Genomic DNA, 27,974 nt, shown 5'->3' on the forward strand with positions numbered 1-27,974 from the left:
AGTATTGAAACTCCCAGTTCTTCCGTTTCTAAGGCCTCTTCTTTAAGACAGGATAAAATAAATGTCAGATAATGCTCCAAACTAAATGGAAAGTATTTTCTAACTAGACATTGAAGTTTAATATTCTAAATTAAAGAAAATTTTAACGAAAAGGATTGGGAAGGGAGTGAGCATGTGAGCACAGACAGGCATAGCTGCAGAAAAGCTCACCTGATTTTGAATCACAGTACCTGCTTAGGACATAACGTGATTATTTTCTTTAGTTTCTTTGACCAGAGTTGACTCAACTTGAAAGAAGTTCTCTGGCTTCAGATCCAAAGGGGTGTTGCTTTTTTTGTCCCTTCCTCTTAAAGAAACAGTACATTGACAGTTATTTTATTCATCCTTTTCTTAGCGTGTCCATCATGTGATCTCTGGTGAAAAAGCAAGTGCTTGGGGGGCGTGAAAGGGAAGCTCTGTGAAGCTTTACTCTGCTTCCTCCTGAAACCTCACCTGTGTGTTCTGTTGCTGCATGTCCCTGTTCACATCCATTGATAAACCAGAAAGGCAGAGAGATGAGATCTGAACACAGCACGCATTCGTTCAGCAAACATTTGTTGAGCACCTACTGTGTGTGACACTTTTTTCTGGGGATAGATGGTGCACAAAGCCCCAGGCATTCACATTCTAGAGGGAAAAGAGAGACAATGAACAGGTAGATTATGTATCAGCAACTGGTAAATTATTTGTAGAAAAGCAGGTTAAGGGTTTACCATTTTCAGCACTAGTGACATTTTGATCCAGATCATTCTTTACTGTGGAAACCACCCTATGCATCGTAGGAGGTTTAACAGCATCCCTGGCCTTGACCCACTTTATGTCAATAGCGCGCGCGCACACACACACACACACACACACACACACACACACACACACACACACACACACACACACACACACACCAGTTGTGACAACCGAAAATGTCTCCAGACATTGCCGAATATCCCTTGGGGGTCAACATTCGCCCCAGTTGAGAAGCGTTGGTCTAAAGACTAAGAGGTGGAGGTACTGATCTGTTGGGATCAGGGAAGATCTACCTCTCTTTTAAGGTGACTTTTGAGCAAAGACTGGAAGAAGTCAGAATAGGCATCCTGTAAATATCTGGGGGAAGAATGTTTGCAGCAGAGAATGGCTAGTGCAAAGGCACTGAGGTGAGAGGAATAGCAAGGAGGCCATTGTGAGCAGGACTGAATGGGAAGAATGTAGCAAGTGATACGATCAGCCAGCTCTTCAGGAAGCCAGATCATGATCCTATAGTGAGGACTTTGGCTTTGAATCAGAGGGTGATGGGAAGTCATGAAGGGTTTTGAGAAGAGCAGTGAGTGATGTGACCTGGTTTATCTTCACATGGGGTTGTTCTTGCTGAATAACCACCTGCAAAGGGCACAAAGGTAAAAGCCAGGGTCCAGAAGCAGCCGCGGCAATAATTCCAGTGAGCACTTAGTCAAGGCTGGACTGGTTGTGAGGGGATGGGGGAAAGTGACTGGATTCTGGGTATATTTTGAACCTAAATCTGACATGGTTTGCTGTTGAATCAGACATCGGCTGTGAGCAAAAAAGAAAAGAAGGGGTCTTTGAAATATTCTTCTTTGAAAATATCCCAGTGAGCTTTTATTCTTGATTTTTGATCCTAATCCTATGGGAGTTTAAGCGCGATGCAGACATTGGTTAGGCATTAGGTTTTAGACTGTTATTTCCTAAATTACTTCCTGAGTAAACCAATTAAAATTACAATGCGCGTCTCCAGGAGAAAAGGGAAGCAGCCAAACTCGGTCTGATTTTACCTCTTAGACGCTGCTTGACAACACTTTTCTCCTATTGCTTGGGTAATGAAATTCGGGCATGTGGGAGCCAAATGAACAAACGGGCCCTCAGAAGCAGCGTGTCACCCCGTGCTCATAGGTATAATACTACCTGATTATTCTCCATGTCCCCATTTGGGAACTAGTGTGCACTTTTCATAAAAACCACCATGTGCCTCCAGTTCACACAACATCTCTCCCTTCTCTGTAGCACCTGCCTTCTGAGATCTCAGACATATGCTACATATTGCCTCCCCAGATTGAGGTAGATTAACCAAGGTTCCAGGCTTCTTAAACTGTGGGAGAGGGAGAATGTGAAATAAAGGCTCGATCTTCTAGTTAGTCTCTGAGTTAAGATGGGCTTTTTATAAAACCTTCCAAATGTGTCAGCGCACATCAGTGATTCCACTCCAGGAGTTTTTACCTTTACCTTGTAAAGTCCCATTTGCTTTCCCCTGAAAGCAGTGTTTCTCCTGGTTGGGTGTGAGGTTTTTATTAAGAATGCAGATTCTGGACTCTATTTCAGACCCAGAGGGATAAAAATGGGACTAATGTTCAATAAGGGCCCCCAATGATTCTGTAGTATGCTAACATTTGAGAACTATGGCTCTATCATTAGGAATTGCATTCGCTTCCAAGTAATTGAAATGTAAATAAAGAACTAGTTTATTTCTCTTACTGCTTAAAGAAGTTCAGTGATAAGGCAGCCTAGGGCTAGTATGATGGCTCTGTGGTATATTCAGAAACTCCCATTCTTAAGGTTACTTCATAGTATTAGGTGGCTGCTGGACCTCCTGCTGTTGTGTGTACATTGCAGCCAGGAAGGAGGAAGGAAGGGGGACATTGGGCAAAAAGACCTTTGTCAACTACTTGGCCTCCTTTAAAAGAGCTCTCCCAGAAGTCACATCTTTACATGTAATTGGCCAGAATGTATTCACATGGCCACACGTAGCTACTCCAGAGGTCCAGAAATATTGTCCTTAGCTGAGCAGATTGATGCTCTATGTAAAATGATGGTATTCTAACTAAGGAAGAAAAGAAGATGGATATGTTTGGGCAGCCATTTCTTCCAGAACTCCCTTACACCATCATACCATGGTGGTGTGGAAAGACTTTAATTTGGAGTACATCATTTTACTTACTGTCCGTTCATTTTGAACCATATGTTGGTTATGTTATGGAGAACACCAAAGGAAAACATGTGTATCATTTCTGTGGGCAATCATGCAGACATATTAGGAATTTACTGTATCTTTTTGTCTTCTTTTCCACTCACCTGCTAGTCTTTTTAAAAAATTTTTTCCCCTTGATAAAGAAGCCCAGGAATCCATGCAAAACAGAGGGAGAGGATGAGGAAGCCAGGTATAGAAGTGGCCCTACCGTGTTTTAGCTGTGTGACTCTCAATCTAATGAGTGTAACGTACCACCTCCAGGCTGTGGGGAGGGTTCACAAGACACTGTATATAAAAACACTTCAGGCGTGAGAGCAACTCAATAAAAAAAATATGTTCCTTGATCCCTTCCTTCATTTGGACAGGGAAGGACGGTTGGTTCTAAATTCAGCCCCCAAATTCTGACTTCTTTGTTGGGTTCCTGCTCTAAGAAACTAGGAATGCTTTTGATATGGAAAATGGACCACCCCAAAATGTGAACACTTTGCGGTTAGGATTTCTCATTGTTGTAGGAACTGGTGGAATCCCCCTGCTTAAGGATATGTGTAGGCGTAGAAGGAGACATGTACAAAATTGAGTGAAATTGAACAAGTTCTTTTGCCTCCTCTGGGTCTCCTGGGGTGCCTGGCAATCCCATGGGTTGGCTGTAGAAGGAAAACACTTGGGTGACTCTAAACCTCTTAAAATGGGCTCCCTTGGGCTCCCCTGGTGGCGCAGTGGTTGGGAGTCCACCTGCCGGTGCAGGGAACGCGGGTTCGTGCCCCGGTCCAGGAAGATCCCACATGCCGCCGAGCGGCTGGGCCTGCGCGTCCGGAGCCTGTGCTCCGCGACGGGAGAGGCCACGGCAGTGAGAGGCCCGCATACCACAAAAGAAAAAAAAAAAAAAAAAGGGCTCCCTTGAACCAACAGCAGGGACATCCCCTGAGAAGTGGTTAGAAATGCAAATGATCACCTTCGCCCCCCAGGGCCCCCTGAATTAGAAATGTGTATTTTAACAAGCCTTCCAGGTGGTTCTGGTGGAAGCTAACATTTGAGAACCATCGCTCTAAGTAAAGCACTTTTCTTTCCAATGAGGAGCCATTGACTCCCTGGCTTCCATCTCTGCTCAGGCAGAAGTGCTGCCAAATCTGCAGTTCCTTCTGACAAACCCAGTCTTTCCAGCTGGGCGAGGTCTTGCTCTGCAGACTTTATTTGCACACTGACTAAAGCTCTTACAATCCGTCTGACACAGACTTGACGTTATTGCCAAACGCCGCAGTTGGGAGTAACACTTTAAATAAAGGCCTTCAGCTATTTCATTTTCCTAAGCCAGTTTATTGTGTTCAGGATGCTTTTGTTTGGAGGAAACGTACCTCGTGTGGCTACACCCAGCGCACAATCACAGGGCACCTCTACCTGGGAATCTGTAAATGGAGCGAAGTTCCTAGCACGTTCCATAGACCTGCGTTTGGAGAAATATACTCAGTATACACAAGAAGAAAAATCAAGTTATCAACCTGCTGGATAATACCTGGATAATGATCATCAGTGACAAAGTTCTATTGGATTTGGCTATTTATTTGTAAAAATTAACAAGTGAAACATGTTTGGGCTAAAATGTGCAATCTGCAGGGTTTTCACGGGTGGTGCCAATTTTCACTTCTGTAGTGCCAGAAAGTATACTAAATATTTTCCCCTTACTATTGGTATGATTGGTGTTTGTTCTGAGCTATACAGTAGTTTTATTATGGAAGATGCCAAAGCATTTCCGTGCATGTGGCATTTCCATGTTCAGCCAGAGACAGACTGGGAAAGAGAGCCGTTTCTCCCTCATTCCCGTCTGTCTGCTGATCCCCTGTGCTCAATGAAGAGCTTGCAAAGTCCAGCTTCTGAACACCAGGAGGAGACACAGAAGCCACCATGAAGGGGGTTGTTTTTACTCGTGGACTTGAACAGGCTTTGAAGAGAATTGGACGTGGTAAAGGACCAACTAACTCTCCTGCCTCACAGCAGGTCAGATCACCTACCATGTGTTATGCGGGTGATTTGGTAGGTTGTTAATTAATAATTAGCTGATTTGGCTTGATAAACCGAGTATTTTAGCAGGTAAGTTTTTAAGTCATCTGCCGAATTATTGGTTACCTTGTGAGAAATTATGTTAGCACATTTTATATTGAAGGAATTATGGGAATGCTGGTAGAAAAGATGCGTTTTCAGTGGTGGTGATGAGTAGGCTGCAGTTATAGAAGGCAACACAAGATGTTGGGACTTCCCTGGTGGCACAGGGGTTAAGAATCTGCCTGCCAATGCAGGGGACACGGATTCGAGCCCTGGTCCAGGAAGATCCCACATCCTGTGGAGCATCTAAGCCCATGCGCCACAACTACTGAGCCTGCGCTGTAGAGCCCGCGAGCCACAACTACTGAGCCCACGCGCTGCATCTACTGAATCCCGTGTGCCAAGAGCCCGTGGACCACAACTAGAGAAGCCACCGCAATGAGAAGCCCGCGCACCGCAACAAAGAGTAGCCCCCACTCACCGCAACTAGACAAAGCCCGTGCGCAGCAACGAAGACCCAACGCAGCCAAAAATAATACATAAATAAAAATAAATAAATTTTTTTTAAAAGGCCACACAAGACGTCCAGCCAGGAAAGGTGTTCCACAAGAGTAGTCACTGCCTCTATTGACTTAAGGATTCAGTCTTTAAGATGGACATCAGCATACTGAGGTATTTATTTACCACCTAAATATCTCTAGAGCTCTCCATCACTGCCGCCCCCTTAGTCCAATCCTGTGTTGGGACTCCTTTATCAACTTCAGTCTTAAAATGGCATGGAACCTCTCCCTTCCAATCTCCAGGTGTGGTCCTTGCCCAAGATGGGGTAAGCAGGAGCCTTCTGTAAGGAAGTGGAATTGAGCAAAGCTAGTCAGTCTAGTGTGGACTCTTGAATGGGGCTTGTGTAAACTCAAGTCCTGTGGGGAACAGATCTGCAGGGAGGAAAGGATAGAGCAAAGGTAGAAGGACACCAGGCTTAGGGAGATGGGAAATCCCTCACTAATCACCTTCCATTGGAAGTTTCCATTTCCTCAAGAGGCTCTACCATACTGCTGGGTTTTTGGGGTTTATTTGATTTTTTTTTTGGCGTTACGCGGGCCTCTCACTGTTGTGGCCTCTCCCGTTGCGGAACACAGGCTCCGGACGCGCAGGCTCAGCGGCCATGGCTCACGGGCCCAGCCACTCCGCGGCACATGGGATCTTCCCAGACTGGGGCACGAACCCATGTCCCCTGCATCGGCAGGCGGACTCTCAACCACTGCGCCACCAGGGAAGCCCCTAATTTACCTTTTTTCCCCCCTGAAACCAAGCTAGCTTAAATCACATTTTACCCCTTGCAGCCTTCTTTCTTAGACCAATTATAAGTGGGGTGGCACCCCAGGTTTGGTCTCACTCTACAAGCCGACAGTGTTGCCCTACCTCTTAAAATGGAAGGAATGCCAGGAAGATCTGGATTGTTCCATTTGGAGGGTACCAGGCTGGACAATATACTTATTGCTGTGTGTTCATATTATTTATTGTTATTGAGGGCCAAATGCCCTGTCTACACTCTCATTTAATTACGACAATCATATGATGAGGATTCTGAGAGATTTTGTTAACTTGCTCAGGAACACGGGGATGGGAAGGGACAGAGCCATGACTGGGGGTTCACATCTACCTGGCCATACTGCAGAGAAGGTACAGAGAAAACTCCAGCCTGGGTCAGCCTTGGATGGTAGCAGAGAGACCTTCCTTGTTCAGGGTACCAGTTCAGAAGATGACTGCTCTGGACAGTGAAGAGAGGGGTGTGTGAGTGATGAGGGGTGATTGAGAGGAAGGTCAGTGGAGCTCAAATCACGCTCTTTGTGATCATGCATCCACAGTGATGCATTTTATTTTTTAAAATTTATTTTATTGCAGTACGGTTGATTTACAATGTTGTGTTAATTTCTACTGTACAGCACAGTGGTTCAGTTTTACATATATATATATCCATTCTTTTTCACATTGTTTCCCATCATGGTTTATCACAGGATATAGTTCCCTGTGCTGTACAGTAGGACCTTGTTGTTTATCCACATAGCGATTCATTTTATATTAGCATTTGTCCCTAATGTTCTGCAACCATAATGGGAGCTGTGAGAATGACAAAGTGATGTTTCCACAAAGCTTTTCCACCAGTCATTTTTTGACCTGGGAGGCAACGCCCATTCCGCAAGACACAGGGACGGGGCCTGCTTCTTTATATACCTGGCCCTTAACCTGGTGAGGCATATCTCCCGAGCACATAATGGTGTGCCACAGCCTCTGATGGGCTCATTGCCAGCTTCTAATCCCAGACGAACTCATGATCTGGGCTTGTATTTCTTCTCAGAGAGGGTGCCAGTAACCTGTGGGCTGCCTTCAAAACCCGGAACCATTGCTTCCCATCCTGAGACTTGGCTTCCTGCCAGGTGCCTCTAGGGAGGGGTTGCAGGGCCCTGGGTCCCACAAGCTGGCTAGTCTACAGCAAGAAGTCTGTTTGTGTTTACCTTTGGGATTTGAGTAAGAGGATGATACACACATGATGGTGAATGGTTACGATCATTTGTTACGAAAATAAGGATAGCTTTCACATTTTTTTTTAAGGCTTTGTTATCACAAAACCTTCTTCCTCTCTCTTCTGACAATTATGATTTCGTTTCTGGAGATCACAGTAGACAAGAGCTTTCGCAACTCTTCACCTCAGCATTCCCAAAACGTGTGGTCATATCCAAGGCTTCCCAGACTCAAGGGAATGTGACTAAGCTTGTGGAGCATAACCAATATGTTGAATGTAGAGCCCCAAGTCTTCTGTCTTCTCCATTTTGTTGAATGAATGCCTTGTTTCACAAGAGTTGGTCAGTTTGCTGAGAGACAGTTGAAAAGTATTTTCCATGATGTCATCTGAGCTTGTGGGATTTTTTTCTTGGCCTCTCATATAAAGCATACCTTCTGTTTTGGCCAGTTTTTTCCTCTAGTTTTACATGCAGCTGGATGCTAGAATGTCTGTTTTCTTTTCTCAGGCAAAATTAGATGTTTGGTGCTTTCCCAGGTAGTTGTTAGGGTTGAATGAGCCTCAGAAATTGTAAGAATATGTCCTAACATCTGTAAACAGGAGCATTCTAGGATGTACCAAAAAAGTCACATTAATGACAATTTTTAATTACACGCTCTGTATCTCAAATTCAGTGACTCTCTCTTTTTTTTTTTTTTTTTTCTTTTTGACAGATCTGAGCTGCTGCCTGTCTGTCCTTACAAAAAGCTTAAAACCTAGAGGGCTTTTAATGTAGGTGGAGGCTGAGGGACCCAAGAGTTCTCTGCGCGCCAAAGACTGGTGTTGACTCCAGCGCCAGGGCAGGCGCTGACACATCGCTTTGGCTAGGAAGGCAGGTTACATGCTGGAGACTCACAGAGAAAATGGTAAAGCCAGCTCTCGGGGGAGCCTGCCGAGGAAGCCCTACCCTCCGGGTTCACCGGCATGTTTGCCAAAATCTCTTTTTCTAGGAAAGTTTGCTAGCTTTATTTTTCCCTTACAGAGAGAGGAACAGCCCCAAGACATGGGTGATTTGTGGGACTCTTTCTTCAAGGATGGATTTCTCTGCTTGCAGTGAGAAACTCATATGCCGTTGAGTTTCACGAAGGACGGGGACAGCGGGAAGCAGATGTGTCCTGTTGTGGGAATCATCTCCCCAGGATGTGGAAGTGGGCAGGTGGTTTGAGTAGTGGGCGAGTTATCTGTGTGCTTTCTATCCTTCAGGTTCACCAGTACTATAGCTGTCTCCCAGAAGAGAAAGTTCCCTATGTCAACAGTCCTGGAGAGAAACTTCGAATCAAGCAGCTATTACACCAGCTGCCGCCACATGACAATGAGGTAAGGGGCTAGAGGGGCCTTCGGAAGACTTTTCTTAGAACTTTCTGTGAACTGTTACCTTATTCATAATCAGAATGCTGCAATCAATAAGATCCCCAACGAAAAACTCTGGCAGTTTAGTTTAGGTTTTAGCTTCCTTAATTAGAACGAAAAGAAACTGTCGGACACCTTCTGGAGAGGGTTACCGAAAAGCAGAATCTCATTATGGACTGGATTCGCCTCTGTGCCTGGCACTACTAGCTATTTGAGGTAACCGGGGAGCACTAAAATTTAAAAGTTCAAGTCCAGGTTTTGTTAGTTGAAGGACGTGCGATGCTGGTTGCCTGAGCCTGTTAGATGATTGAGATTCCCTGGGCAGTTCAAGTCCGACACAAACTTTGAGACTCTCTTGAATTTTCAGCATCATTTCTTAGTAAATGAGTATGTAAGTTTTCCATCTTACACTGTAGTAGAAGTTACATGTCCAGATTTGCAGCTGTGAACATTTGTGTTTTTGTCGTTTCCAGTCCAACTTGGCATGGTCATCCTTTATACTCTTGAAAGTATGACTCGCAGGCCATCGTTTTTTCTGAACCCAGACACAGGGCACTATAAACAGGCATTCATTGTCTTTGAACTCAAATTGATCCTAAAGAGAAATTTGTAAATACGCTTTTAAAAGATCGTCATGCTCGGGAGGTTTAGATTTGCAAACTAGAAATTAATTTTCAAGTATCTGGTTTTTAAAAATAGTGATCCTACAGAATCACATCGTCTGCTTAACTCTGATTGTGATTTAAAGAAAAACATAACTTTAAGTTGAAAGGAGAAATCTAAAACCCCTTCAGAGAGCTGGACCCCAGCTTTTTACCAACTGCCCCCACCCACAAGCTCAGTCCCTGAGGAAATGAGTGAGTACTTTTTTAGTCTTTATCTTCCCACATTTGAATAAAAGGAATAAATCAAGAGCCTCAAAAGTGAATTTGAATAAGTAGAGCAAAAGCTTAAAAACTGAAGCAACTCCCTAGAAAGACAGTCACAATTCCCTTTCCTATTGTTTATTTCAGACTTCATAAAATACATTTAAATAATGCTTTCGCCTTTAAAGAGGAGAGCAAGCATTGTAACCCGATGACCGGTTAACTAATTTGGAATTGAAAATGTGGGTTTTTACAATCAGGAGGGGTGTCCGTTTCTTTCAAAGCATGTCCATAAATTGTCAGTGGTGTAACCATATATTCTGGGCTGTTCAGGTCATTACAGTTCTTTCTCCACATGAAGACTTTTTTTTTTTTTTTAACATTTTTTTACTTGATAGAGGGAAAAGATCTGCTCTTTTCTGCTTTTTAATGATTAATTCTGTTTATGGTTAACTGTGGTTTCATGAAGAGACCCTTTAAATTTCATCTTCCTGTTGGTGAGAATTGCTTACATGTGACCCAGTAGACAGATTTGCCCATTTGACATGGCCTTTTTAAGGACAAAGGATGAATCTAAAGTAAATATTTGATCATTCTCTTTTTCACCCGGATTAGACAATTTTGGTGTATACAGCTGCAGTGGTTTTCAAACTAGTCCTGGTTCAAAGGTTTCCCTTTAACCATCTGTAGGACAAATCATCGGGGCAAGTCGGTTAAACTTGCTGATGCTCAGATTATTCTGAAGTAAGATGGGATGGGATAAGAACCATGTTTCCCGAAGTGTAGCAGATTCATGACTTTGGTTGGTACATGGCCGTGGCAATAAATAATATTGAACCACATAACGAGAGACTCACTACCTTTTCAATTGCATTTCATTCCTTGTGACTGAGTTGTCAAGGGGGACATTTTAGTTTGTGGGGAGCAGGTATCTCACACCTCTCCAACTCCTGCTGGTTTCCATTTTTAAGTAACAGCATTAAGAACCTCTGTTTCAGAATCTCCGACAAGCAGAAGTAGCCAGCTAGAATCCAGCAATGTGGTTTTGTTTTCAGTCTCGTATTTAGTTTTATGGTCGCTCTGTTTTTCACAAGTGATATTGCTGTTCTACTTTTAGTCATAATATACTTTCTTTTCAAGTAAATGTATTCAAGTAAAAAAAAAAAGGGGGAGTCAGTTTTTAAAACAGTATTAAGTAAACAATAGTTCAAGGTTATAGCAGAATTCCCAAGGTGTGCATAAATAAAAGAGAGGATGGGAAATAACAGATCTGAATATCTGTAATGCCCCTCCCTTAATTCTGTGAGTTTCTGTGTCGGACAAGAAAGAAAATATCTTATGCAAGTTGATGCATTAACCAAAGCCCAGCGGGCAGTCCTCTCCCTGCTACACACAGATAAACACGCAGGGACTCCCGTGAAGTAACACAGCTAGCGCTGGACCCACTCCTCAGTCTCATGCCTTTGGTGCCCATCTCATTTTGGGAGACAGAAGCTGTGAGCACGTTGACCACGCTTCTGGCTCGTTGGCCCGGAGCCATTCTTCGGCGTCAAGGATCGTTTCCACGGGCCCATGGAGGTGAAAGTGTCACAATCAATTTGAAGATCCAGGTCACTGGGAAAGAAGGAGAAGGTCCCAGATCTTGACTAGCAGGAAAGCTATCCCAGATGGTATGGCTCTTAGTGTGGTGAGCCGAGTGGAGCAGTGAGAGGGTGAGAGGGACGCTTGCAGACCACTGGCCTGCCCAAGAATGAGGCTCTGGAGTTTGGAGCCTTTAGGAAGCTCTTCTCATGGTCAGCAATCTCAGGTAGAGACTCACTTAAATAGCCCCCCAGCCTGGTGGTGTTTAGATGCCCACAAGGACTGTGAAACCAAATGGGAGTATGTCTGATGAGCACAGTCTGAGGCCTGGGCTTCAGGAAGCCTCAGGAGCAAGGGTGACCCGTCCGGGGTGTCCTCTGTGTCTGTCCAGGTTCGCTACTGCAACTCCCTGGATGAAGAAGAGAAGAGAGAGCTGAAGCTCTTCAGCAACCAGCGGAAACGTGAAAACCTGGGTCGCGGCAATGTCAGGCCCTTCCCGGTCACCATGACAGGAGCGATCTGCGAACAGGTGAGCGTGGGTTCCGAGGCGTGCCGAGGGGATTGCTCTGGCATCCTTTCACTCATGCATTCAACAGTTATTTTACTGAGAACCTACTTTGTAGGCCTGGGGGATACAGCCGTGAACAAAAGATTTGAAAGCTTGATCTTGCCCTTGTAAGGAGTTCTGTTCTAGGGGAGAAGTCAGACAGTAACATAAGTAAGATAGAAAACATTCAGTGGGGAAGGGGGTTGGTGTTGGGAGTGTGCAGTGGTTGCAGTTTTCAGTAAAGTGACTGGGAAGGCCCCGCAAAGACATGCAGGAACTGAGGGGGAGTGAGTCATGCAGATGGCAGAATTGGGGGGTGGCTAAGGAAACGACAAGTTCAAAGGCCCTGTGGCAGGAGCCATTTCCATTCTGTTGGAGGGAACAGCAGGTTGGCAAGTGTGGCAGGGCAGAGGGGATAAAGAAGAGAATGAGTAGATGAAGTCAGGTTTCTCAGAGGGCTGGGTAAGCCACTGGAAGGAGATAGGGAGCCATTGGAAGGATGTGAGCAGAGGAATATGACGTGATGGAATTACATCTCAAAACGAGTCCTTTAGAAAGTGGAGTTTGCCTGGACCGTGGGTCAGCCTCTTTCCCAGGGTCATCCCAGGACCAGTGCCATTTAAACAGGTGGTAAACGGTCCTCTCCTTGGATTTGAGGGTTCTTTAGCACAGTGCATGAAGCCCCCTGCATTCTTTCTAGGACCTCACTGAGTCCAAAGTCTGGATTTGTTTTTTCTTCGACTCCCCTGTAGAGTGCTCCAGGCATGGTGGAGGAGGGTTTTCAAGAAAGCAGGGTGGGCATCCAGCCTGCCTGGGTTCACCCTGCCCCACCTCTTGACCTCCAGAAGCCTTCTGGTGCTGATGGTCATATTTTGGACACATCTCTTAGCCCTGCTGCTAAGAGAGTGGCCCCATGTAACTCCTTAAGCGCTTTGGGGACCCATTCACATACTGAAAATACGTGAACTGGATTGACAAAGAGAAGGCAAGGTGACTACCTGAGCGGAGGAGATACCACGTAGGGGCCCTTTTGGGGGATTTCAGGGGGGATAGTGTGGGAAGGCTCAGGTGGGTGGAATGGAGGTGCTACTTAACAGGGGAGCCAGAGGACCACAGGTTTGGCAGTCGGATGGGGTCTTCATCCTTGACACCTGTCCCTGAGCTGTAGGTGGTCAGAGGTTAAGATGTGAGATTCTGTGTGCTCAGTTCAGGGCCTCTACCACTCTCGGGTCATTCTTGACCAGTCCAGGCGGACTTCCCTAAGGCAGTGGGAAGGTTGGGTGTTTCATGGGCAGGTGTCAGGAGTGGCATAGAAGAGGGACGAGAGCCTGGAGGCAGAAGGACATAAGATTGACTCATGTTTCTGCCAGATGGCAGTGACCATGTTACTTTTCCTAATGGTTTTGCTGCAAAATGGGGGTAACAAATGCCTAGGTCATAGAATCATAGTGAGGATTCACTGGGATTCCGTGTTGTTAAAGTAATTAAACAAGGAGGCCATTGGACTGGGGTGGCTCTAATGCCTCGGTAGCCTGTATCAGCAGACCAAAACCTAAACCAGTCAGGGCAGTGGAATCCGAGAAAATGAAACTGAACAACCAGTCGCGAGCAGCCAGCCAGGCTTTCCCAAATAAGGGGACCGCTGAATCTCTAGTCCCTGAAATACTCTCCTCACTTTGCTTCCGTGTCTTCTCTATAAAAATCTCTCCCCGGGTTCGTGTTCTTGGAGTGCTCCCAACCGCCTGGAGTTTGACGCTTGCAGCCCAATTCGAATCAGTGTTGGAGCAAATAAACTGGAAAACTTGAGTGTGCCTCAGTTTCTCTTTTAGCAGTATGCATACCTCAGCTCTACCAACGTTTGCACAAAAGGCAGGGGTAGCGCTTTCCATAACGTAGTGTCTTTCTTAGGTCTGGTCACTCGCATGAATGAGGCCCCAGAGACTACTCCATGAGACCTTGACTTTATTTTCTGTGAAGCATGACAACCCTTCTGATGGCCAAGGTGTGGGAAAGGTTTGCAGGTCGCTTTCCTCCTCCTTGGACGTTGCCCCCAGAGCTCAGCCACTCACGTGGAGCCGTAGTGCTGGACCCTCAGGCTGGGAACCTCAGGCCAACACCGGGGTCAGCAGAGAGCCTCCCCCTGGACCTGTGGCCTCACACGTTACTCCTCCCTCAAAGACTGCACCGTATTCATTTTATCCCAAGCGCAACTGGAAGCGTGGGTCATCAGGGACTCTGCCTTGTTCCTTTCTGGGTAGGGGAAGGAACTTTGGAAATGAGTGAGAAGCTCAGGAAGGGGAGAAAGAAGAAGCCCTTTCCGTAGTCTGGCTTTAAGGAGTGGTACCTTTTCAATCGGGACTGTGTAAAAAAAAATGGTAGGGGAAGCAGGCCAAAAGCATCCCTGAAAGGCTTCTAGAGAAGATGGTTAAAGGTGGGCATATTTTGATGAACCCACTCCCCTACCGTCCAAAGTGTAGACCTGCACGTCCTTCCAGAGGCCCTCCAAACCCCCTCCCCGCTCACCCATTACCCAAACCCTGCACAGCCTACTTCTAGCAATAGTCCTGGCTGGGCCTCTGGAGGGAGTTGGCAGTCTCTAAAAGATAGTGAGACCTCCTGCTGGCAGACTTTTCCTTTCTCTCCCACCTTTGGGATTGCTTATTTTCTCAGTGATAGGATCTTCCTCCTGTTGGCCTGGGGAGGGGCAGTGAGGGAAGGACAAGAAAACCCTGCCTGCCTGTATGTAGAGCAGGTAGCACAGTAGCTGATTTGCAAGGAAGCGCTCAGTCACCAGCTGGCGTTGCCAGCGGTGGTCGTGTATCCTTCCCGCGTGGCGCTGAGAGACGGGGCGCCGGTGTGCCTCCTACTGACGTTTCTGTTCGCCTCGCAGTGCGGAGGCCAGATCAACGGCGGGGACATTGCTGTGTTTGCATCGCGCGCCGGACACGGTGTCTGCTGGCACCCACCCTGCTTTATCTGCACTGTCTGCAACGAGCTCCTGGTGGATTTGATCTACTTTTACCAAGATGGGAAGATATACTGTGGCAGGCACCACGCGGAGTGCCTGAAGCCGCGCTGCGCAGCCTGCGACGAGGTCAGAGTCCGCTCCGCTCCCTGGGTTACGCTGTAGCCGGCACGTTGTCCTGTGGTTCCTGCATGGAAGAAAACCATAGGCCACTCCCCTCCCCTCTTATATTAACCCTTTCAAAAATGAAGCCCCACCATCCCCCGTTGCTAGAATGTCCCGGACTGCGACCTGCTTTACTTAATGTGACAGTCTCATGGGCCGCTAGGTGGGAAGACAGTTTCTGTGGGCTGAGGACATTCCCAGGGGCACTAGGTCAGTTCAGAACTCTTAAAAAGGGGGGCTTTGTGCAACTTGAGATTTCAGCCCAAATCCCAGGAAGTAATCATCATCAGTAATAGTGTGTCATTTATCTTAAAATCTTGGGTTTCCTGAGATTTGATGGGACAGATTGGTTTGAGAAGACAAGAAAATGGGTAGCATGATTTGATTCTCCCACAGTTTACAAAAGGTCTGATGAGGATTCAGGGGGCAGATGGCTACTCCATCTGGATACCTCTGCCCCACACTCTAAGAGGTACTTGAATTTGCTTTTCCGAGTAAGAAAGCAGTCCGGACACAAGGTTCATACCTGGTGTTTTCTCCCAGCAGAAGCACACCTAGGTGTGATCTGGGAGCTGAAAGATAGAAAACCCGGTTTAGCTTAAAAGTTGGGGGCAGAAAGGAGAATGTTCTAAACCTGACTGATTTTATGGGACAAATTAGGGGAAAGATCTTGGACAGGGGTTTCTTCCTGCATAAAGTAGGTTTTTGGTTCTTTCTGACCCTATAACCATCAATGTGGGACCCTGAAAGTAACACTCCTCTTTTTCATCCAGAGTCCACTCTTAGCATGGACATTTCTTCCTTAAAAGCTGCCAATCAGAGACTCACTCTTCTAGGAGGAAGTCAATTGGCCTTATCTAACCTGGATTCTAATGCTACCAGTGATATTCAAGAGACCCTCTGGGCAGGTAGTTGGTCCAGTTCTAGTGATTCTGGGCAGCCCCTTTACCTGCCTGGCTCAGTTTCCACATCTGGAAATTTGTGCTCATGATACTTAATATTATCTAATGGCAAATAGAATAGGATGATTAAAGTGTTTTGAAATTTTTGTGTATTGACATCTTATTCATACAGCCTAAGATTTACTCTTTTAACGTGTCCAATTCAGTGGTTTTTAGTGTATTCGCAGAGTTGGACAACCATCACTACTGCCTAATTCCAGATCATTTTCATCATCGAAAAAGAAACACCAGGTCCATTAGCAGTCACTCCCCTTCTCCCCTCCCTCTAGCCCGTGGCAACCACTAATCTTGTCTCTGTCCCCATGAATTTCCCGACATTTCATATAAGTGGATTAACGCAGCATATGACCTTTTTTGTCTGGCTTTGTTCACTTAGCACAGTGTTTATGCGGTTAACCCGAGTTTCCAGCATGTATTAGTACTTTCCTTTTCGTGGCTGAATAATAACCAGTTGTATGTATATATCACATTTTGTCTAGCCATTTATTAATTGATAGACATTTACATTGTTTTCACTTTTTGACTATTATGCACAATGCTGCTATGGATATTGATATACAAGTTTTTGTGTGGACATATATTTTTTTGTTCTCTTGAGTATATACCTAGGAGTGGAATTGATGGGTCATATGGTAGTTCTGTGTTTAACTTTTTGAGGGAATCTAAACTATTGTCAAGAGGAGCTACACCATTTTACATTCCCACTGTCAATGAATGAAGATTCCAATTTCTCACATTCTCCTCAGTTCTTGTCTGTCTTTTTCATTATGGTCACCTTAGTTGGTATGAAGTGACATCATGTGGTGGTTTTGATTGGCTTTTCCTTAATGGCTTACAATGTTGAGCTTTTTTAAAAAATGTATTTATTGGCTATTTGCATGTCTTCTTTTTGGGAGAAATGTCTAGTCAAAGCTTTTGCCTATTTTTTCACTTGGATGATTTTTCTTTATCTTGTGGCTTTGGAAGGGTTGTTTATATATTCTGGTTACTAGTCCCTTATCAGATATGTGAATTGCAAGTATTTTCTCCCATTCTGTAGTTATATTGTCACTTTCTTGATGATGTCCTTTGAAGCATGAAAGTTTTTTATTTCAGTGAAATCCAACTTTTATTTTTTCTTTTGTTGTCTCTGCTTTTAGTAGTCATAGCTAAGAAACCATTGCCTAATTGCCTGATCCAAGTTCATGAAAATTTACACCTGTGTCTTCTTCTAAACATTTTATAGTTTTTTCCTCTTTACTTTTAGGTCTTTGATCCCTTTTGAGTTAATTTTTATATGTGGTGTGAGGTAGGGGTTAAAATTCATACTTTGGCATGCGGCTTTTCAGTGGTCCCAGACAGATTTGTTGAAGAGACTATTCTTTCTTCCATCAAATGTCCTTGTCTGGGCTTCCCTGGTGGCGCAGTGGTTGAGAGTCCGCCTGCCGATGCAGGGGAGGCGGGTTCGTGCCCCAGTCCAGGAGGATCCCACATGCCGTGGAGCGGCTGGGCCTGTGAGCCATGGCCACTGAGCCTGCGTGTCCGGAGCCTGTGCTCCACAGCGGGAGAGGCCACAACAGTGAGAGACCCACGTACCGCAAAAAAAAAAAAAAAAAAAAAGTCCTAGTCACCCTTGTCAGTAATCAATTGGCCATAAACGCTTGAGCTTATTTCTGCCTTGATTACTGTAGTCTGCAGTAAGCTCTTAAATCTGTGCTTTGAAATTGTAAAAAACTCTGTCTTGGGGTCAAAACACAGAGGCTTCTGAGGGCTAGACAGTTATCATAAATGAAGGTGACTCATTTTAAGGTAACAGTGAGTGGTGAAAAAAATGACATGCTACAGAACTCATCACTCATCTGAAAGCAGCAACCTCTTATTGTTGCCATGCAAGAATGTGTAGCACACATTGCCAAACACTGTATTTTCAAAAGAGAAACCAGGATTCCAGGGGTTTATATGACATTTCTCATTTAAAAAAAAATATTGTATGTAAGCCAGATTAAATCGATACGGCCAAAGTGCCCATGAGCTGTCAGTTTTTAGTCCTGCTTTATATTCTTTAGGGTAGAATGTTCTTTGTCTTTATACAATATGGTTAAATTAATCACCAGCCAGGCCAGAAACTGTTTAATTGTGCTTTAAGCAAATCCACACATGGGAACTGATACAGATAGAGAATAAACATACACACATAGATTTTCTGTTTAATAATTGGTGGACAGGACCTATTTTCCTACCCTTCCAGTTTGGGGCCCTCAAGGCTTTCCTCCTTTGAGTACATTCTCATGGCTGGCTCTTATCCACTGACCATTTGGCTTCTCCATCTCCAGATCATCTTTGCAGACGAATGCACAGAAGCTGAGGGGCGACACTGGCACATGAAACACTTCTGCTGCTTCGAATGCGAGACAGTGCTGGGCGGCCAGCGCTACATCATGAAGGAGGGAAGGCCCTACTGCTGCCACTGCTTCGAGTCCTTGTATGCGGAATATTGCGACACCTGTGCCCAACACATAGGTGAGGCAACTCTTGGGGCTCAGCTTGGTCCTACTCTGACTGGATCTGCTTTGTGTCTGGTATAGTTAGAATCCCTTTGGTTGCAAGTGATAGAAACCCAACTGATACTACCTTAAGTGACAAAGGAAATTTCTTGGCTCACTGTACCAGAGAAGCCAAGAAGGAAATTGGTTTCAGTTAAGGATGGCTCAAGGATTCAAAGTCTGGTTCTTTTTTTTCCCCTCTCTGTCTCAGCTCAGCTTGCTTTCCCTCGGCATCATTTGGAGGCAAGCTGCCTTCGCAAGGTGGCCAAGATGACCCCCCAGCTACACTTAGTCTTAGCACTGGTATTCTCTAAAAGGATGGGATCGTGTCTTTTCCAGTATCCAAGTCAGGTCCTCCAGATAGGAATGCTGTAGCCCCTCATTTGGTCATCTGTTCCATCCTGGAAAGAAAAGAATAGGGAGTTCCCATTGGTCTGCCTGAATCATAGACCCACCCCCAAGGTATACAGTCCCACTACCAAAGGGAGGGGGAGAAGTCTCAGAGGAAAATACAAACAGATGTCTTCCACAGCCTCCTCGGAAAACCTCGGGGGTCAGCAGAGGGAGGAAACAAAGCAGTCCTCTTGGTAGGAAGAGATAGTCAAGGAAACCAAATGGTTTCTGGCATGCATGTCTTAAAAAAAAAAAAAAATCAGCAAAAGCTGACCCAGCCAAAAACAAAGTGAGAGAACCTCAAATAGCTCAGAAGCTATAAACTCCCCAAAGAAGTGGCAGATATGAGATGGTGAAAATCATTTTCCCTTTTCAAGTAACTGATTTGTTCAGCCCTTCAACGCTGTTCCCAATCATGCTGCATCTGTAGCTTCTTATTCAGCTCTCCTATTCTGGCACCTTGAGAATGAGCTGCGCTTTAAAAAGAAAATAAAAAGTTGGCAGCAGATGAATGTCTTTGAGACCAGTAGCCTGATCTTCCTGTGGCTTGTGCAATTGCAAGAAATCTGCTCAGAGGCTGCCAGCTTCTTACCTGTAGTTGGGAGATATGGAGATAAGCAGGTTGAGAGCCTGTTGTGCCCCGCTTGGAGGCATCTGCTCTATGCTTAGTGGTCCTTTGTCGTTGAGTCCATCCCGTGGACTCAGGCCCACTTCTGTGGAGCCCTTCTGCGCTGGAGCCCCTGCCAGGCCCAGGGTGGAGCCTTGCTGTGCCAACCTTGGTCCGGTAGCGTTCCCTTCTGGGGGCTGGGCTGTTGTGAAAATCCCCTTACCCCAACCCCTAAAAACCTCCCCCTCTCACAGCCTGATGCATTTCTCACAGGGTCGAAGAGCTTAAACAGACATATTTCCCTTTATTCTAAGAGCTAGGAAATGAGCTTGATTTGGACAGGTGGTGGGGCAGGTGAGGAAGGGCGAGGGGTGGGACTCGATCAGGGGAAATGGTGTGAGGTGCTGACCCAGCACTGCTCACTGTGGCTTCTGGGTCTGCAGGGAGGTGCCTGCTCAGCTGAGAGAGGCTGAGTATAGACAGCTTACCTGTGGCACCCGTACCCCCTGCTTGTTAGTATTTCTATTCCTTTTGTCCCTTTCCACTCAGGCTTAAAAATCTCTCCAGAAACTGCCACTTAGAATTTTTGCTCAGTAGCTTGGACAAGAGAAAATATGTCACCGCAGCATGTACACCTCAGAAGTTCCCCGTTTTCTTCTGTTTCTGTCTTCTTTTTAGCTTTGATTGGCATTCCCTTCTCCTTCCCTCTGAAAAGCCATAAAAAGACATCAGTGCGTTGTCAGAAAAGGGGACCACTGTGGCCTGCAGTATTATCAGTGCTGTCCCTGATTTTTCTTTTCCTAAATCCACTTTTCTGTACAACATACTTTTCTTGCAACAGAGAAAGGGTATGCTCTGTATATCACACATACCGCAGTGTCTGGGTGCTTTGCTCTGACCATATTATCCAAATATTCCCTATTTATACAGCCACAGCTACTCAGCGCAGACCCTACAGCAGGAAGCCGTTGCCAGGGCAACGGTCCTTTTGCCTGCTCACAGCAGAGTAAACAGTCCTATACACAAACCAAGGCTGTAGCAGCAGCAGACACATACACCCTCAGAGAAGTACTTAAAGGGCTTAGGGAGGGAATAAAAAAGGAACGCTTAGATGTGGAATGGCCGAGCCCTTTTCCAGATGTTTAGAGTTCAGGAGCAGTTCAGAGCACCATCTGACATCGTTGATGTTTATCAGGGACCACGTGTCACTGCCTGCTGGGCCGCTTTGGAACATGCCTCCCCCTCTACTCTCCCTACCGTGGCCCGGCCTTCTGTGAGGCCCCCATCCCCAGAACTAGGCCCCCGCTGCCACCTCTGAGTATGTTTCCTCGCAGGCGCACAGAGAGGCAGCTGGTGGAGCAACAGCCCGTAGGAACTGGACTTGCTGCACACCTCTGACAGGCAGTGGGTAAGGCTGCAGCTGCTGGGGATGCTGTGCTGAGTTGGAGCTCACAGTGAGGACCCAGCGCAGCTGGAATGTCAGTGGAAGCTCTCTGGAGGAGAGGGAACAGGGGAGAGGGGAGGGAGGACCGAGCCAGCCTCAGAGTTCTTTCTTGGACAGCATCCAGGTAGCGGCCCTCAGAGCAGAGAGGGAGACAGGCATTGAGACCTAAGAAAAACTCAAGAAGAGGGCTGGGAAGAGGTAGCAGAGCACTCACTGCATCTTAACTCAGTTAGTTCTCAAGCAACCCTCTGAAGTAAGTACTATTCTTATCCCTGTTTTATTGGGGAGAAGACTCGGGCACAGAGACATGAAGCCACTTGCCCAGGGTCACACAGCCCAACAGCGGCCCAGCCAAGCTTGGAACCAAGCTGACGGGCTTCTGCACGTTTACAACCGGCTGGTGTGGCATGGGGCTGCGATTTGAACTTGGGTTTGTCTGAATCCTGATGGCTCACTCTGAACTACCAGGGAGTTCGGCCTGCCTGTGCTGCCTGCCCCTGCTTCCCCCGGCAGCCTGATGGAGGAGAAGATGGTTTTGGAGCCCCAGCCTTGGGCCTGCTGTCTCTAGCCCCTCCCCTGCCATTTCTCACTCCTCCTGGGAATGCGGTGCTGAAAACGAGTTGATTCGGTGTCCCTCTGATCTTGGAGTGACCCTTGTGGTTGCTCCTGTCCTGCTAAAAATCCCCTCCCTCTTGGTCCCTAGGGCCTGACTCCTGAATAAACAGAGACCCCTTAGTTCAGGGAAGAGCTCCTAGGAGAAGAATTTCCCTTATGCTTCTCTCTCCCTGGGCTCCAGGGACATAAAGGGAAGTGAGGGGTACACAGGGAGGGCCCGGAGAGGCTGCTGTGCCATTTGCCTTTTGTTCTTGCCCTTCTCCTTTCCCCTGTTTCTTGTTCACAGCCTCTCTAGACAATTATCTAGAGGTTACTCTCGGAAAGTTCAGACTCAGGATTCTCAGCCAACAAAGGTGAAAGTTCACATTGGTACTGCCTTTCGGGAGAGGCATTGATCGCTAGACCTTAGGATTCTTGCAAAGGTCCCTTCCCATCCCACAGTCACTGCTGGGTCTGCATTTTCAGCAGGCTCTCCCTACGGGAGGTTGGGAGGTGGGTCCCACAGCTCCCGGCTCCTATTCTCCCCGTTTAGCAACTGCTGTCAAAAGAGTCTCAGGGCTTCCCTGGTGGTGCAGCGGTTGAGAGTCCGCCTGCCGATGCAGGGGACACGGGTTCGTGCCGCGGTTCGGGAGGATCCCACATGCCGCGGAGCGGCTGGGCCCCGTGAGCCATGGCCGCTGAACCTGTGCGTCCGGAGCCTGTGCTCCGCAATGGGAGAGGCCACAACAGTGAGAGGCCCGCGTACCGCAAAAAAAAAAAAAAAAGAGTCTCCCTGTGTCGCTTTCTTAGCAACAGTCCCAGGTGACTCTTCCTTTGGCCCGGTGCAGGTCAGGTGCCCACCCTTGAACTAGTAACTGGGCCTGGAGATGTGGTGTTTTTACTGGCCAGTGCTGGTCCAGGTGTGGCTTTAGCCCCACCCAAAGCTCATGGCCCAAGGGTGGCAGGGAGATGGTGTCCCAGAGGGAAGTTAAGTCCTGTAACCAGAAGAGGGCAGAAGAGACTCTGAGACACTAAGAGGGGCTATGGGAGGTGCCCAGAAGCAGGTGTAACAATATTATGTAAACGAGACACAGCCCGGGCACTGGACAGAAGTTACACAAAGGATATGGATGCTAATGGCGAGGTGATGTCTTTGACAGACTACATCCAAGTTTTTCCTTACCATGAGCTGAAGTCCACTTTTTTCCTTTCCACTAAACTGCTAAAGTAATTACCCTTTGGAATGCTAGGCACTGGTGATGGAATTCAATTCATTCATCCATTCCATACATGAAGAGCCCCTTTGATGTACCGGGCCATGTTCCTGGAGATGATACCCCAGAAACTTCTTCGTACAACTTCACTTTTAGTAATTAACACATGCGCATATGTAGTGGCTCAGTGTCGATCAGTATTCATGCTGTGAAGAAAATACAGCAGGTAAGGGTGGAGAGTGGTGGAGAGTAGCTTTTAGGGTGGAGAGGAAGACTTCTCCATGGAGCTGCCGTTTGAGCAGACCCCTGAATAAACTGAAAGAGATGATTATCTAGGTCATGGTTAGGAACAAGACTTCTGGGTATAGATCTCGTCTATGATTCCTGGCTCCTTTACATTAGGCAAGTTCTTTAACCTCCTCTGCCTCTGTTTTCTCCTCTGAAAAGTGGACGTAATATTAGAAACCTACCTCATACAGTTGAGAGGTTAAGTGAGTTTACATATACGCAATGCTTTTAAAAGAGTGCTCTCACACCCTAGTATCATTATTGCTGTTTATCTGGAGGAATGTGCCCCATAATAGGACATGACTGCTACTTACACGAGGGCCTGATCGTTGATTTATTGACATTTTATTCTGCTGCATCTGGAAGCCTGGGCCAGACCAGGGTGCTGTGTGTTTTATGTCATAATGTAATGCTCTGAGCAGCTCGTCAGCCTCTTCCTTGTCTCTTCTTTTCCCAGGAATCGACCAAGGTCAAATGACCTACGACGGCCAACACTGGCATGCCACTGAGACCTGTTTCTGCTGTGCTCACTGCAAGAAGTCCCTCCTGGGGCGGCCATTCCTCCCCAAGCAAGGCCAGATCTTCTGCTCACGGGCCTGCAGTGCCGGGGAGGACCCCAACGGCTCTGACTCTTCCGATTCAGCCTTCCAGAACGCCCGGGCCAAGGAGTCCCGGCGCAGCGCCAAAATCGGCAAGAACAAGGGCAAGACAGAGGAGCCCGTGCTGAACCAACACAGCCAGCTGCAGGTGAGTTCCAACCGACTATCGGCTGACGTGGACCCCCTGTCGCTGCAGATGGACCTGCTCAGCCTGTCCAGCCAGACACCCAGCCTCAACCGGGACCCCATCTGGAGGAGCCGGGACGAGCCGTACCATTACGGGAACAAGATGGAGCAGAGCCAGTCGCAGAGCCCCTTGCAGCTCCTCAGCCAGTGCAACATCAGAACCTCCTACAGTCCGGGAGGGCAAGGGGCCGGGGCCCAGCCCGACATGTGGGCCAAGCACTTCAGCAACCCCAAAAGGAGCTCATCGCTGGCCATGAAGGGGCACGGTGGCAGCTTCATCAAGGAATGCCGAGAAGACTATTACCCGGGAAGGCTGAGGTCCCAGGAGAGCTACAGTGATATGTCCAGCCAGAGCTTCAGCGAAAACCGAGGCAGCATCCAAGTCCCCAAATATGAGGACGAGGAGGAAGAGGAAGGGAGCATGTCTACTCAGCAGTGTCGGACCCGTCATCCGATCAGCTCCCTGAAATATACCGAGGACATGACGCCCACAGAGCAGACCCCGCGGGGCTCCATGGAATCGCTGGCCCTGTCTAACACGACAGGTAAGTTCTGTTGACCTGGAACACAGGGACTCTCGGGGTGACCCGATGCCGGTCCTCAAGATTTGCGCGTTCTCCCCGCCGTGTGCTCTCATCCACCGGGTCGTTGAGGAAGGTGAACCGAAGTGTCGATGGCTTCTGTCTTTGACTGGATTCCCTTTAAGCAGAGCCTGAGGCAGGGATTAGGGTGCCTGAGATGTGTTGAGGTCATGCTCCCAAGGAAGGAGAGTGAGAGAAACAGGCTAGGGTGGGGTGTGGGGAGCCAAGTGAAGAATGATGTCTGGGCTGGAGTCTAGCTTCAGCCTGAGCCCACAGGGGGCTCTGGGGGGTGAGTTGTACCACACGGTTGGTTCCTTCTTGGGACAAAGGGGCTGACGTTTTGCATCACCGTGTCAGTCATTGGCCCTGGGCTGCTGGAGAGTGACCTGGGGTTAAGGATGTTGATGTGGGCATGGGGGCAAGACAGCTCCCGTCAGCCAAAGGCAGCGTTCAGGAGAAGGGGTGGCAGTGAGCTGGAGGGGGGTCCTCATGAAACGGGGTGCTGCCTGGGACATCAAAGCATCCATGACAGCTTCCATGGCTGTTCTGAACCCCAGTATCTCATTAGGGAGCTGGTTTTAATGTGTAGATAAAGATGAAAGAAATGGGGATGGACAAGGAGAAGGCAGGCAGGCTGAGAAGGACAGAGGTGTTGGGAGAGACAGACCAACAGACACTCCATTGACTGTTCTGGCCAACCAAATTTTCCAGCTGTTTTCCGTACATGTGAAGACAATGTCAGTGTCCTCTAAGATGGCACTACTCAAAGTGTAATCTGAGGATCGGGGCTGTCCGCAGTGCACCGCGAGATAAGTACTGAGATTGACAGCGTTTAGAAACTCTTAGAGCAGTCTGACATTGCTGTGACATCCAAGCGCACATCCAGTGCGCTCGTCGTATGGGTCCAGGTGCAGACCACTCGGTGTTGTAGACCCATGGGCGAGTTGTCTGTGGCAAGTGCTGGGTATATGAGTCCTGCTTGGGTGGGTCTCATATCAGGCCGCCACAATGGACTGAAAATTTAAAAACTGGTCCTTCACTACAGATAGCTTGGGAAATGCTGCTCTAAGATGCACGAAGTGTCTCTGCCCCTTGTTGGCAGGACACCGAGGAGGGAGATGCACTTCTATCCCTTACAGTAGAGATTCCCAGAGTCTAATGTGTCTGTCTGGGTGGAGACTGTGACAGCCTGATGCACCTCAGCCCTGGATGGAGGGACGGCCACCACTCAGCTCCAGGTGCCACTTGCAGGGATGTTTATTTATTCAACTAAGAGTGATAGAGCTCTTGCCATGGGCCAAACATTGTTCCAAGCCCTTGATAAATATTCACTTACTTAATTAAATCATCACGACCCTTTGAAAGGTACTCTTAAAATTCTCACTTCAGAGTTGAAGAAACTGAGGCACAGAGAGGTTGAAGGACTTGCCCTAAGTCACCCAGCATTTTTTTTTTTTTTTTTTTTTTTTTTGCGGTCCGCGGGCCTCTCACTGTTGTGGCCTCTCCCGCTGCGGAGCAACAGGCTCCAGACGCGCAGGCTCAGCGGCCACAGCTCACGGGCCCAGCCGCTCCACGGCACGTGGGCTCCTCCCAGACCGGGGCACGAACTCGTGTCTCAACCACTGCGCCACCAGGGAAGCCCAGTCACCCAGCTTTTAAACAGGGATTTGAAATTCTGCATGTGACCGCAGAGCAGTGCTCTTAATCACACCAGGGTACCAACCTAATCTGAGCCCCGTGCTGTCAAATCTTCCAGTTTTTCCAAAGAAGTTAAAAATGTGGATTTTTTAAAATGTGAAACCTATTGGAACTCTCTGCTGGACAAGCAGAACGTGTCTCTGAGTTGTAGGATATCTGTGCGGTGCGTTTTTAATTTTCATCCTCCTCCGATGCTTTCACAGCTGTGTTCTCTTTTGTCCTGGAGGACAGATAGCAGATATCCTTACCCCCGTGTTTCAGATGACAAACATGAGGCCTTGGTGACTAAGCACTTTGCGTGTTGTCGTAGAAGCGAGCAATTTAGTGCAGAGAGGCTACCACCTGTCTTCCAGGCCAGCTTGTGCTCTTCTCGGAAGATTTAAATGCTATAATTATTTAAGAGGCCAGGAGGGAAACGTGTAGTTCAGACTCTGAAGCAGAGTTTCTCAAAGCTAGACCACCTGCATGAGAATCCTTGGCTGCTTGATTGAAACATGGACTCCGGGGCCTCCTCCCCAGGCCTGGTGTATCAGACCCAATAGAGGTGGGGTCCAGGAACCTGCATTTTTTTTTTAATTATTCAAACAGAAAGTCACAAAAATTATAATCATCCTCATCAGTTCACTCAGTCCCATGTAATTAATTTTTTTTCATCTTGATCTTTTGTTAGCACTTTTATGAATTCATCAGTTTTCCATTGGAGTTCTGAAAGTGCTTATTCATTCAGTTCAGCAGTATAGTTAGTTACCAACAACCTGTACTCGTCAGAGTCTTTTCCAAGCATCAGGAACCTGCATTTTTACCAGTTCCCTGCTGGTGCTGATGCGACCACTGTCTGAGAGCAGTTGTTCCTGGGTTTGTCTGTTCTGACTTTATTGTCCTCACGTTGTCACTTAGGAGGAGATCTAGGGCTTGGAGAATGTTGGAAGGGCCACACGGGTACATCTGAAGGACACACAGTCTCCGATCCTAAGGAAGAGGCCGGGTTGTTTACCCTTGAGATTTTCTACAGATCCTTGGGCAAAGCAACAAATGCCCCTCTGTCACTGAGATTTTTGGAAAGCAGCCCTGAACCATGTCTGATAGAGGTGAGAAAAATTGCTCAGATCAGCACTGTCTGATACGGTAGCCACAAGCCACATGTGACTATTGAAATTTGAGTTAATTGAAATGAAATAAAATGAAAATTTTAGGCCCTCAGCTGCACGAGCCACATTTCAAGTGGTCACTAGCCATGAACTGAATTTTAAATTTCTTTTCGTTTTAATCAATTTCACTTTCAATAACCACGTGTAGCTAAGCTAGAGGCTACCCTGTGGACAGCACAGATGAAGGAAGTGAGCTGTTAGGACGGGCACAACTTCAACCCCATTATTAGTCGCTTTGGAAGTTCTCTCATGAGCTCTGGTTTTTCAAATTCTAACCTAACGGTTTGGAGTACCAATTCTGGAGTTACACTCCCTAGGTTCACATCCAGCCTTCATCATGTAGGAGCTGTGTGCCTTGAACAAGTTGCTTAAATTCCATAAAATTCAATGTCCTCATCTATGGAATCTGGTGAATAATAGTGCTTCCTTGGTAGGGTTTTTGTAGAAGGAAATGATAATACACTTAAACTCGTGAATATAGTCTTTGCCACCTGTGATTCTCTCTAATGGTTACCTGCTACTTTTTATTATTATTATTATTATTATTATTATTTCTCTCTCATCCCAAACATACTGGTGCATGGTTTTGGCCTCTAGGAATGTTTTGCATTCTGGTATCTCCCAGCATCCAGCGGCTGTGCAGGTTTGCATTTTTAG

At 47.0% G+C, this 27,974-nt stretch overlaps 1 protein-coding gene across 5 annotated transcripts in view; it reads left to right on the forward strand.

The window, feature by feature from the left end:
- The window catches only part of PRICKLE2 (prickle planar cell polarity protein 2), a 349,942-nt gene that overhangs the window by 276,105 nt on the left and 45,863 nt on the right, over positions 1–27,974 (forward strand). For all 5 annotated transcript variants that reach the window (XM_059075783.2, XM_067043732.1, XM_067043730.1 and 2 more), the window contains 5 exons: positions 8,811–8,924; positions 11,796–11,933; positions 14,842–15,045; positions 18,356–18,542; positions 23,563–24,435. In XM_059075783.2, the coding sequence (XP_058931766.1) occupies positions 8,811–8,924; positions 11,796–11,933; positions 14,842–15,045; positions 18,356–18,542; positions 23,563–24,435 (1,516 nt within the window). The remainder of the gene's footprint in view (positions 1–8,810; positions 8,925–11,795; positions 11,934–14,841; positions 15,046–18,355; positions 18,543–23,562; positions 24,436–27,974) is intronic.

This window comes from Kogia breviceps, chromosome 10, assembly GCF_026419965.1.
Source record: "Kogia breviceps isolate mKogBre1 chromosome 10, mKogBre1 haplotype 1, whole genome shotgun sequence".
Lineage (NCBI taxonomy): Eukaryota > Metazoa > Chordata > Mammalia > Artiodactyla > Physeteridae > Kogia > Kogia breviceps.